The following is a 13,374-nucleotide window of genomic DNA, read 5'->3' as shown; positions in this document are numbered from 1 at the left end:
ATCTCCTTGATCAATCTGCTATAAAAGATCTATGTGGCATAGCTGAACCAATCCTCAGCTTCCCAATGCTTTGTGATGTAAACAAACTTTAACAAAGCACTGTTTATTGGACAGTACTTTGATTGTCTATCTTATTTCCATAAAAATTCAATGACTCAATTGATAAGTTAGACACCTATCTTGGATGATATCATGTGCACAAGATATTAGACCACTTTGAAGGATAATACAGCTGTGATTATGGCTGCTGCTAGCCCTGAGAATTTCTTGAGAATTAGTTTAATCAAAGTACAGATAAAAGCCATTCGAATTTATCTCATCTTTGCACAACAGGTAGATGTCTCCACAGATCACAGGTTTCACAGCCTCTCAATGAGTGCAGTATCATGCCTGCCTATTGTCAGAGCACCCCCAAGTGTCTGTGTGTCTTTAAGGCCTGCAAGTTGCTCATGAATCTGACATGACTTTTATGATTCCCTGTACCGCTTATAGCCAGCAGGTGGCAGCATCGTACTTTTGGCTCCACATCCTTGTAACAGTGAACTGGGGCATTAGTTAGTTTTCCTCAGGATACAGGTTTACTAAATAGAATTTAAATTATAATACAACCGTTATTTAAACTATATGTTTTCATGATACTACACACTCTGGTACAGTAGGTGGTGATATGCGCCTACACTAGTTGGTTTGCGATCCGCCATAAAACTCAGAGAAGATAAACAAGAGACCTGCCCATTCCCTAGAGCAAACTCAGCTTCAACCTTTGATACTCATTTGATAAGCATGCACCTTGTAAAGCGAGACAGTCAAGAATGTAATTTAAGTTGCATAACCAGTGGCAGAAAGATGAGATCAGAGTGATATCACAGAGATGACAATATTTATTTAAAACCATTACATTCATGGACATACAGCTGAGATTCCTTGCCTGCGCACTATTCCAGTAATTAGGCAGTGATCAGTGATTCATAGTAATAAATAAGTTGTTTTATCAGTCCATTTTCCATCTTAAAACCCCCAGGTCTTTAACACATAAATGCACATGCCATCTTCATAGCACCATTCATATCTGCGAATGGGAGACATTTCAGTCAAACACCAGCAAAAATTTTAAATATAGCAGTTTTATGATGTTTCCATTTGACAGAAAGGCACTTAAATTATGATAAATCTAAGTTGTTGTTTTCAACACAATAATATGACACATTAACATGATGAATAAAGAAACTTCTGTTCATGTAATACAAATAGCTAGATAGGTAGTGCTATAATTGTAAGTGATCAAATGTAAAATCTAATCTGCAGAGCATGTATTTAAGTACACCTAACCCTAAAACAAACATCAGCGTACCTAACCCTAACCCTTCAATTAATTAAAATATATAGTTTAAGTTAATATGCATATCAACATAAAAATGGACTTATAAATCACATAATCTGATAGCAACTGAAAATATAATGCTTAAGACAAGTCATTTTGATTGAGAGATTGATACAAACATCCCACTGTATAAGACTGACTCATTAATCATAGTATTCTAAATTCATCACTTGAAATCAAACTTTTTTGGAGGATAAGATAAAAGGGGAGACTATCTAAACACTCCTTGAGGAACTCTGTCTGCCTGGATCACTTCACGGTCGATTGTGGACTGGTGAGCTGAGTGCTGCGTCAGTTACTGGTCCTTCTGCAGGGAGCTGTAGTACTCGGTCAGGACCTTCCAGGCCTTGGGGGCCATGAAACCGTCCGGAGGGTTCTCCCCGCTGCGTGCCAACTTCCTCATCTTGGTTCCCGAGATGAACTCAAACTCAGCATGTCTAAGAGGGCGAGGAATGAGCGAGGGCAGGAAGGAGAGAGATTAGAATCGATGAACAGGAAAAGTGGAAGCAGTGATTTGAGCAAAGATGTGAGAAATGAGTGAAAGGAAGGGGCAGGGTAGATCATTAGGAGTGGTGTGTTTTCTTCGAATTTCACAATATCTACAACATTTACAATAAGGCCACCTGACACAGAAATAGTACATAAGTGCACTGGATCTACAACAATTAATCTTTGAACTTTACAAGGTGCACTGAGAAAGTTTGGGAGTTATATACTCTGTTTGCAACGTCAACAGCACTATACATGGACTGATCATGGATTATTCATTTTTTTCATGATACTCATGCTCATGATTTCTTCTAATCTTGTTTACAGAATCTAGGTTTACAACTGTGTGCAGGGGGATGGTACCAATCATGGCAATTCAAACATAGTGCTTATGTAATGTAATGCTAAATCAGACTTTCTCATTTCTCAGTCTGAAATAATTTGTGATTGACATGTTCTAATGGAGGGGAAAAATGCAAATGTTGCGGTTGTATATAATAATAGCCCGAATGAGTAATCCAACTTGTGAGCAACGGTAGAGCAGGTTTGAAAGCAATAGGATCAAATAATGAAATAAGCAGTAGACAGCAGGATATGGTGATGGTTGCAAATACAAGTAATTAGACAAAGATATATTCAGAGAAACTGCTACACAGGTTATCTTAAAGTGAAGCTATGAATAGCACGCTAAATGATAATACATGTTAGGTCAAAATGGTGGCTGCATTTTACAATTAGGATCTGCAAATCGTTCCTTGCTCACCGCTCCTTGTCGTAGAAGTCCATAGCTTTCTTAGCCTTGTTGTAGGCAGCTACCCTGAAGGGGATGATCTCCACGGAGGTGAGGCCCGGGGCCATGGTGAGCACCTTGCTGCCGTGGCTGGGCTCATACAGGTCCTGCTTAGTCTCCGGGTGAGGCATGCCCGCAGGGTCGCGGCCAACGATGTAGAAGTTAGCTCCAGCGATCATTCTCGCCCTACAGTGCCACTGTACCTGATGACAGATTGGAAGACATAGAGACACATATTAAAGCACGCACACGCATCGTAACATGTCAGGACTTTAATGAGCAGTTTGTGCTGGGGACGGGACGATATGCTTATCTCACGATATGATTCGATACGCGATATGGGGTTCACGATTCGATATGACCACGATGCGATGTAATAAATAAAAGTTCAATGACAACAAAGTATGACTGTGCAGAATTATGTTTATTTCTGAGCCACAAATCTTTCTAGCAATGGCATTGGCTTGCTAGAATGTAAACAACAATTTACAAATGTCATTACAAAGGGTAAATAATATAATTTGGATGGAGAGCTTGTGAAATTGTGATGGGCAAGCAGTCTCATTTATGATTACTACAACAGAATAAAATGTAGCTAATATTGCGATCCATTTTTCTCTCCCACGATACGTATTGTTACGTTTTTGTATTGCGATATATTGAATTTCTATATATCGTCCCATCTCTAGTATGTGCATTGTCGAGAACCAGACTGATCATAACCAAAACAAAAAGTGGAAGACCTGTGAGCTAACACTGCATCTTCCTCACCTCTGTGGGCCCGGCGTACATCATGGGTGAGGGGAAGATGGCAACAATGGTGCTAGCCGGGTCCAGGACGCCCTCGTCCAAGACTGCAGCATGCTGCTTCATCCGCCAGTCCAGCGGCACGTCGTCGTCTTTGGTCCAGCCACCGAGCGGGTGCAGCAGGAGGACGGGATTCTTGTAGCCTCGCTCCAGCAGACGGCGCTTGGTGTCCTGCATCAACAGGGCGTGGCCGTTGTGGACTGGGTTACGCAGCTGGAAGGCAAATACGGCATCTAAGGGGGAAAATATGCAAGAGATGCAGGCGGTGGTGAAACATACATGAAGTGCAGATCTTTACATAACAGTAGTATTTTTAGTAACAGTGGCAGCATGATTTGAGATGTTGAGATACATGAAATTTGCAATACAAAATGTGTGGAAGGCATTGTATACAATGAATGTCTACCATAGCATACATGCTCATTATTCATGTAACTCAAGCAGGCTTTGTTTCATAAACTGGACCTCTAAATTGCCTGGATAGTTTGTGTAAGTGCACATCACAACATGCTTGCACCAAAAACAAAACTCAGAGGATAGGAGCACAGAGCAGCAAAAGAATAACAAAAACAAAATCTAGTACATATATTATGGCGTGGATACATAAGCGAACACTAAAAAAACATTCTTGAGCACAGCATTCACATCAAAGTGGGTGGGAGCGTAAAAACAGGTTTTTTAGGAATTCATTCCTCAACACTGTGTGTCTCCATTACGTGTGGAACACATACAGTAAATCACAAACATCTGCCATGCAGCCTTTAATTTACCATTCTATTTTTTTCATCTGGTCCTTTGTCAAGTTTCTTCTGAAAGACAAATGTCACATTGCTGTATACAGTACATTTATCTTAATCTTTGTGTATTCTTTCATCAACTGGTACGGATACATTATTCCCTGAATTTTATTGCCCTTTCTAACCTGCTTTCATGTCTTTGAACTTCTGCCTGAGCTCCTGTGGGGTAAGGCGATACTGGTCCAGCCCATCGTTCCATTTGATTCGCTCCAGCACCTCTAGGTCACCACCTACCAGCCAATCACCTCTCTCCATAACCATCTGCAAAAGGTAATGAACAGGGAAGACTGATGATCTTATCTGACAAAACTATTTACTAGTAATTGTAATTAGTATTTACATTCAGGTTCAGTTTATCCTTGCCTTTGTGGTGAGACTGATTGATTTATGTTTTGTTTGCCTCAACAGGCAAATTGTTCAGTACTAGTTCAAAATTGACACAGTAAATGCAAACACTGACGTAAGTACCTGAAGTTCTTACTGTTTGCAGTGCAATCATTAGGTTGGCATTAAAATTATAACTGTGGGTTTTGAAGATATGTGATCAGAGCCTGTTACCTTTATATAAGGGTGTTGTGGGCAAGTGGTGCCCCACTGTCTGGCACAGCGTTCCTCCTTGCGGTGCTCGTAGAACTCGGGGTTCCTGAGAATGGCCACGCGGGAACCCTGGAACTCCAGGGCAATGGCCGCACAGCCATCCAAATCCTTCTTGGTCTCAGCACTAACAGGCAGGACGATGGGAACGGACATGTTGATGGCCCCACCTGAAACACAAGAGTGCACAGTATCCTTAACTGGCCAGCCAAAGTAAACATCACTTCTAAAAAGCGTATTGATAGACTTTTTGTTTATTTAAAAATAAACTGTGCAATGACTAAAAGAAAAGTGTTCACAATCAGATTTAATAGGCATTTTAGTCCCCAGATCAAAAGGGAATGGGACACTTATCTGACTGATGCTGTTGTATGATGTTGTATGATACTGTTGTTGATGCTCTGTTGTACATGTGCATTACTTATTTATATATTAATTGCATTTATTTTTTACTCGTGCAATTTGGAAAACAAAAAAATATGAACAAATATATACAATAATATACAATGCACAGGTGGTATTAAAAAAACGTATAAAACTTAAAAAGAGCTTATAGTAAAATCACCCAACATACATACATTATATAAATCAACATACATATACAAACACATACACTTGCACACACATATTGTATGAGCAAACACAAACACACACACACACACACACACACACATACAAATACATAACCTATACAAACATAGGGACAACAGTATTAGGGAATTAGGGAGTGCTGGCAGAGACACTGTATCCCAGCAGGTTATGAAGACAGCTGATGAGACGGTGTGGTCGTCTCTTACCATCCAGCAGGTTGCCAAAGTGCAGGACCTGGAGGAACTCCCTCTCTCTCATGAAGCCCTTCAGAGGGCTAGCCCAGCCTTCTGCCAACACCTGCACCCACTGTAGGTCCAGCTGGGAAAAGAGAAATCACTTACAGTCAATAGCATTAAAGGAAAACATTACAGGAGACATTTACAACATTTAATGTAGGTTGCCTGGGCAGCAGGCTGACCTGAAAGAGAGCATCCCAGGAACGGGAGGCCACAAGTTTAATTCCGTTGACAGCAAAAATGCATCCCCGTCAAAGTGTTCTTGAGCACAAAGCCAAATCCCTACTCATTTCAGGAACGCCACAACTCTAACTCCTCTGGTAATATTCATACTAGTAACGTATATATGTACAAGTTTCAAGGAGACATGTGAATCACCACATTTCTAATCAAACTGTGTGTAATAGGGTAATCTGTTGCTCTCAATTCTGGAACAAAAAGAAACGAAACACTAAGTGCTTCTTGGAAAGAGATTAAAGACTTGTCTTGTTTGTAAATGACATCTGTGGAGATCATACAGTAACAATTTCCATTTGGGAGAAGTCTTTATTAATTTGATAGACATCCTTGCATGCATTTACCAATATACAGGATGTGATGTTGCAATCCTTTGTGGCATAATTCAAGGTGAGCATTCATACAGAAGCCCAATGAGTAGTTGCCAATCATTTGTGGCACAAAGGATTACAACATCAAATGCCTGGTAGGGCCTGTACTTTTTTTATTAGTACCCAGGGAAGTCAGAACAGTTCATTAGGACATGGGATCCAACCAGCGGGGAATGTTTATGAGCTCATCATGCTGCGGCTCTCTGCCTTGTCCAGTACTGATCCCCTGTCCATTTGGTGTGTGATAGAAAGTAGCCTGTATATACTGGAGTGGTGTGTTACCTTGGTGATGCTGATGGTGGGAAGTGTGCTTGCGTCAGCCACAGCAAGATTCAGCTTGTTCTCCGAAACAAAGAGTTCATTCACCTCCTCCATGATCTCGCTTGGTACAATATTCTACATACAAGCAGACAAAGGAAATACATGTCATACTAGGATATTATCTGTAATATATTCATTGGTAGAGTGTGTGTGTGTGTGTGTGTGTGTGTGTGTGTGTGTGTGTGTGTGTGTGTGTGTGTGTGTGTGTGTGTGTCTGTGTGTGTAAGGGTTTGTTTTTTAATTATGGCTGTGACTGCTTTCCTTTGTGAACATTTCAGCTATATCACAAGACAAGAATTGTTACATGAATTCAACTAACCCAGACCCTAGGAATTGAACACATCATGGAATCCATTAGATGGGGTGACAGCATAAAAATAAATGTCCTTCAAAGAGAAACATATTGGATATTTGCTTTAAAAGCTACAGTTTAACCAGGTTTGAACAAGGAGAAAAGTTATTCACCCTTCCTAGAGACTGATGGGCATAGACCAAGGACGTTTAGACATTTGAATTAATATTTTTATCCAAGTATCACTTACAAAATGGCCCCTTGGTCACACCACATAATGGATACTTGTATGTGTCAAAGTACGTATTTTTGCTTGTACCCAGGAATAGTTTTTGTGGAGGAAATTATACTATTATACTATTTTATGTTTTTCATATCTGTACTGTACTCTCTTTGTATTATTATGAGAGCTCATCTCTGTGTGGAAATTTACAAACTACTGTTCAGCACTTCTCTCATGCCTTTGACCTGACCTGAGACACATAAGATAGCGGCTAGTTGAAGTGGTCCTTGTTTGTACAGGATTTCTTTTATTTCCGGAACCTGGCCATTCTATTCATCATGTATTAAGCATGATACCATTTTTCAGTTGAATGGTCTCTTGTCTTCAGTAATTGGGCCTTGAGGATCTTGCTGAACTGGTCTTTTGTGAGATACCAAAACTGTTATCTTAGTACTTCTGATGAATGTGGTCCAGCCCCTTTAGCAGACTGGATTTCACCTTTTAATACTGCAGGCAAACTACTGTTCTGCGCCTTTTTGTTCCATATATTTGATGAGTGAACATCTTGTGCCTTGTTTGCAAACAATTAAAACGGCAGAGGGACAACTCTTTTCTCAAGTCTCTTTTATTACAGAAAACTTCTACTATAGTTTTCATCACCGCTTGAAAGAAGACTTTTAATTGTTGTTTAAAATGTAAATAGTTTGTGATATAAATGTGTGGAAGTGCAAACTGACATCCTGATGGAGGCCTGCGTGGGCGGCAATGCATAGGTAATTCACCTCAATATATGGCTGTTTTATCTACAAGTGTAAGTGCCTTGACAAATTTTAGAGTTTCTTCTTTCAGAGGGTGTATATGTGACAAGTGTGTCATGCCCACCTGCTCCCTGAGCAGCTCCAACACTTGGTGGATACATTCGTTCACTGTCAGCTCTCCAGTCTTCAGGACCAACTCCGACGCCTCAGGGCGCTCATAATCTGAGTCAATACCAGTGAAGCCTGAGAACAGGGGTGAGACAAAAGAAAGATCCTTGAAAACTAACAAGCTTTGATATAACATTGTTGCTAGATGAGATATGAGCACAATAACAAGATTAAGAAAACCACAATGTATTTGTGTAAAAGGCTGGGTATTAACTTCAGTAGCATGTAGATGCTGCCTTCAAATGCTGTTGGAAATATGTTAATTACAGGTACGATATGCTTGAACAATCAAATAAAGTGGTAAATACAAATGGGTGCTTTGTGAGTGGTGAAAATCTAGGAGATAATGAGGTAAATACTGGAGTTTTGGACACAGAGTGAAATCGTTTGACATCAGTGCACTTGGATTATGCTGTTTGGAGGAATTTTATGGCTATTTTTTGCCCTTTTTGGAAATCTAAATAACCAGGACCAGGTTCGTTTGACCAGATTTTCATTTTTAGGTGAACTATTCGTTTAATATTTAAAGAAAAAGGTGGGGGCATATAAAACATTGGTAGAAAGTGAATTCAACATTGCCAGAGACCGACCTTTGATCTCTCCAGCTCTTGCCTTCTTGTAAAGCCCTTTCACGTCCCTGCTCTCACACACTTCAAGAGGGGCGTGGACAAACACCTCAAAAAAAGGTAAACCAGCACTCGCATGGATGCTCCTCGCCTCATCACGATCCTGTAGAGAAAGGCAGTATACGTATCTGCTTAGTTTACTCTGTGTTAAAAGTGCTGCATTGTTTTCCAGACTGCTGATATGTCTAAACGTTGGATACACAATTCTTCTATCAAACCCTCACACAACTAGGCCATATAATTAAGCACATCTATACCAACAGTTATCTAGTATCCACCTTCATCAGATGATGTGCAGCAGCAGTTTTCTCCCAATGCACGCTGCATCATCAGCTGCTGTACAAACGAACAGATATGCACCAACACACGACTGTATCTGCTGGTGTCCTCTGACCTTGGTGAAAGGAGAGATGAAGCTGGTGATGCAAACCAGCCCGGCGTCAGCAAACAGTTTGGCCACCTCAGCGATACGGCGGATGTTCTCCTCACGGTCGGTGGCAGAGAAGCCCAGGTTCTTGTTCAGGCCGTGGCGGATGTTGTCTCCATCAAGTGAGTAGCATGGGATGGCATGGGACACCAGGTACTCTTCCAGGGCAAAACTGATAGTGGTCTTCCCAGCACCAGACAAACCTAGGCGTAAAACACCAGATGAGATGTATAAGCATGAGGATGGGCTGAATGAGGCAGTGAGACCTTTTGGCAGTAAGTACAAAAGATCAGTCAACCCCCACAACAACATCAAGTGTGTGGTTTTGTTATTTTCTCCAGTCTGAAGTTGGAAGTGGCGGAGAAATGTACCACCTCCTCACCCATAGGTGGGCATCATGTGGGACTGTGAAGATGTTTTACCGGTGAGCCAGATGGTGCAGCCTCTGAAGCCTCCCCTGGTGCCCACCACCTGCCCTCTCTTGCTCCGGCTGACATGGTGGGCCTGGTACACTACATTGGTCGATCTGTTGAGGTCCTGAAATGGATGAACACAGGCTCAAACTCAGGTCAGCAGTAAACAGAGGTTGACAGGTGTCACTTAACTATTGTCTTGTGTCTAGTCTCTATGTATTCAGCTCTGTATTCAGATCTTATTTGTTATGGAATTGTACATATTCTCAAGCCCCCTTTGTCTGTTCCTGCCAGTTAAGTTAATTGTAAACTCAGCAGACTTGTTTTTCCAATTTGCACAAGATAATTTTTTGCTCTGATGACTTGGAAAAAATGTTAAAATGAGTATTAGCTTCAGGCCATTTACAGTACCTTAATTTACAGCATGTGTGCAGAACTAGTTTTGGTTAATGATTGAAACGTATATTTATATATATATATATATATATGTATATAACTTAACGCAAATATTTTGTTTGCTGTCTTGAAAATTAACAGCCACTAGACAATCCTAAATGCTAACACAAACATTAAAATAGCTACATTTTAAAACAGTACTTAAAACAACCTACTTCACTTTGCATAGTAAATACAACTCCATTCAACATGACACGTCTGGTTTTACGGGATATGGTTCTGTAAGAGCTTTTCTAAAAATGTTCAACAACTCCCCTGAGGTTTACTTTGACTCCCCTGAGGAGTCAGTGCAACGGTGACTATGTGGACGGGCCTGCGGATAAATGGGGCTGCATTGACTTCTAGAGGGGAGGGTAGAGGAGGGAGACATGGAAGGAGGGAACGAGGGATGGAGGGAGGGAGAGGACAGGACAATGTGTCCAGTGTGTTGCCTGTAGCCCAGCGATGATGTGGCAGAGCTAGTGCCCACACGCTCGCCCTCTGCAGCCACTCTCGCTTCTCCCCTACATCTATCCCATGCCTTCTTTTTCTACACACCCCTCCTCCCCTTCACCATCCCCTCTGCCTATAAACTGTCTGACTCCCAGTCCTTCCACAACCCCACCCGGTCTTAGTTACACATACTAGCTCCTGTTATTTGCCCTCGCAGGGCCCAATCACCCCCTGACGGTCTGTATTAAACAGAGCTCTTTTTCACTCTCTCTCTCTCTCTCTCACACACACACACACACACACACACACACACACACACACAAAGCCAAGACTGTATAAACCAACGACCATCACACATAAAGGTGTGTTTTATTCAAGGATGGGAGGAACACCATATACCACTGGTTGTCTCCTTAGTCGAAGGGGGGACTCATATTTGCTGGGTTTATTGACTTTTGGGGCTAAGCGATCTGGGCATCACTGGTATTATGAAACAATTACAGAAATCACCCCATGGTCACTCAGTAATTAGTTATGTTTCATTGTAAAAACTACAGTTTTGTAACAAAACAGTGTGACATTCAAAAGTGCATATGACCTCATATGCAACATTTCAAGGTGACCGACTGCTCCTATGTAAAACTAGCAATAGGACCTTGAAGGACAGTACAAATATTAACTTTTCATGCTCGAATGATTAGCATTATCTTCCCCAATTTACACGTACAATATGTGCATACCCACACCCAGACAAACAACATATGGGGGTGATCCATAAACAAACACAGTAGGCCTACTATTCATCCAAGCATAGGAGACACCCACTTTCATTTAGCCAACAGTCGTAGACACCCACCGCCGCTACACTGCTCCTTATTATCCCTTCCTTCCTTTCAACAGTCATGTGAACATGCTGTATCTTTGTGAACCTGTGTGCTAACATTTAAATCTTTTTTTCCATAAATCTACGCCCATGGCCAAACTCTACCTACCTTTTCTTTTTTATTTTTTTACAGTCACTGACTGTGTCCTCCACAACTCTGCTTTCTCTTCTTCTCTTGCTCTCAGTGTCATGCATCCGTCTTTCTGTGCAACTTGCGCAAGAAAGACTACAAAGGAAAATGACTATGAAATTCTTCCTCTGACGGTGCATGTGCATTAAGAACAACTGCCACAGGCATTTTGTCAGACACCCAAACGACTGACATTAGAAGAGTATGTATTAAAACAGCAGTCTGCTTGGGTAGTCTGAAAGCAGGATATATTATGGTTATGATGATTACAACAGCAATATCTGTACATCTAAACAAAATGTCTGTTGCTACACTGTCCTGAATGAGTGGTGTATTTAAAGAAGCTGCTTTATGAGAATACAGCTGCTGTACTGAAATAGGGGAACATACCAGGTTGTGTATGAAAATGTGGATTTACAATTTCTAGTATTTTATTTGTTTATTTTATCTCTTTATACCTAAAAATATCACTATCTAATGTCTCTTTACTATTCCAATAGGGACTTACTGTGTGCCTGAGGTGCTCAATATTGAGTTTAGTGACTTTTATCATACTTTATGGTATTTTTGTCTTCTATGGCATCACTTTAATAGTCCTATAGGGACATATAGTGATGTATAGTATAATTCTAAAATTTATTGTAGAATTATTATTTTTCATCAGGGTCTCTTCAACATGTCCTGCCAGTCAGCATTCCTGTTCAACATTTCGTTTCAGTGGGCCATCTCTAACTTTTCCTCCCCCCTTCACCAGCCACCCTACGTTATGAATGGACCAAATTGATTGAGATACGCTACTACAACAACCGGCCTATTCAGTGTCAAAGCAGGGTTCAGACCTAACACACCTGGTACAGTATATGCACAAGAAAGTGAATACCTCAATTTAGGGTTACCTTGCGGGGAAAAAAAAAATCTACTTCTGCATCGTTCTCCAAAAACAAACTGTATAAACTTCACTCGCCGATCGCATCCGATTTCAATTAACAGTGGCAGCCTATCATCTGGGAGAAAATGTAACGCATATTCAATAGGGCCACTCTACACATAAGCACTTTGTTATTATACTTTGTTATAACCTAAGTTAAAAAGACAAAGTTTATATCTCGGGCGTTGGCGGCTCTAACATTCTCCCCAGCAACTTTTAGACGCCGAGATTTGATGTTTGTCTAATGACAGCTTAAATCACTACCGTTTCAGCCTCCCTGTATCTCCAAAACAACTTACCGTGCGAAGCTTTTTCACTCCGGACATTTTGCACGAGTGTAACCCCGCCGAAGGACTGTTGAACCTGGGCAAACACCGCTCCGCTGGCCGCCTGGGTAGGGAATATGTCGCTTGCTCGAGTTTATCTCAAAACTTTGCCGAGAGTCATGGAAGAAGACAAGGGGTTTTAAAAGGGACTTCCAAGACACGTAGCATTCCGCTGGCCCAGCCTCCATCCCTCCTCCTCCGGCGTCCAGAAATCTGCATATTGCTGAATACCAGCCAATACTCAGGCATAACGACACCACGGGGCTGAGCACCGAAACCGGGAGGACTGAATCTGAGTTTGTATTCCCCCTAAAGCCAATTCACAGGATTCTTAAGACGGGAACGTTACAGTAATTACTTCCGCAACTAATGGATGGTGTAAGGAAATGCCGTTTCAGTTGCAATAGTTAACGTTACCAAAATTAAGTCGTTACTTTGGTATCACACCCTGTAGCCTACATATCAGATTGAAGATGAATTATCCAAAAACCACATTCGCCTTCTTCGGACTCTCCGTTGACGCGGGCTAGCGGTTAAGCTAGCCTAGAAGCAAAAAATGGCAGAAAAACTTTACTTTCTGCACTATTCCCACTTACTGTCATGTTATTCAGCCAAAGGATAGCATTAAACATTGGCCAGTAAGGCTATTCCCTTGAGCATTCACACTGGGGGTGAGGTAACTGAACTGTCCCGAAGAC

General features: G+C 41.3%; 1 protein-coding gene across 1 annotated transcript; it reads right to left on the bottom strand.

Moving 5' to 3' along the window:
- Positions 1–863: 863 nt before the first annotated feature.
- LOC139929204 (bifunctional 3'-phosphoadenosine 5'-phosphosulfate synthase 2-like) lies at positions 864–12,853 on the bottom strand. Its single transcript, XM_071922032.2, has 12 exons — positions 12,650–12,853; positions 9,531–9,645; positions 9,076–9,311; positions 8,646–8,784; positions 8,012–8,130; positions 6,576–6,689; positions 5,656–5,767; positions 4,823–5,028; positions 4,390–4,525; positions 3,432–3,700; positions 2,634–2,863; positions 864–1,818 (listed from the first exon to the last, which is right to left on the bottom strand). Exons 1-12 carry the CDS (start codon positions 12,674–12,676, stop codon positions 1,677–1,679), a joined length of 1,845 nt encoding a protein of 614 aa, XP_071778133.1. The 5' UTR covers positions 12,677–12,853; the 3' UTR covers positions 864–1,676.
- Positions 12,854–13,374: the final 521 nt, after the last annotated feature.

The sequence above is a fragment of the Centroberyx gerrardi genome, chromosome 15 (genome assembly GCF_048128805.1).
Source record: "Centroberyx gerrardi isolate f3 chromosome 15, fCenGer3.hap1.cur.20231027, whole genome shotgun sequence".
In the NCBI taxonomy this organism is placed as follows: Eukaryota; Metazoa; Chordata; class Actinopteri; order Beryciformes; family Berycidae; genus Centroberyx; species Centroberyx gerrardi.
The sequence above is the reverse complement of the archived record's forward strand: the minus strand, read 5'-3'. Positions and strand labels throughout refer to the sequence as shown.

Excerpts from the sequence above, each read along its gene's own strand:
- LOC139929204 (XM_071922032.2), bottom strand. The coding sequence starts at position 12,676 with ATGTCCGGAGTGAAAAAGCTTCGCACG. Across the intron at positions 5,768-6,575 it reads CCACCATCAGCATCACCAAG|CTGGACCTACAGTGGGTGCA; the intron begins GTAACACACCAC and ends CTCTTTTCCCAG. Across the intron at positions 2,864-3,431 it reads TGTACGCCGGGCCCACAGAG|GTACAGTGGCACTGTAGGGC; the intron begins GTGAGGAAGATG and ends ATCTGTCATCAG.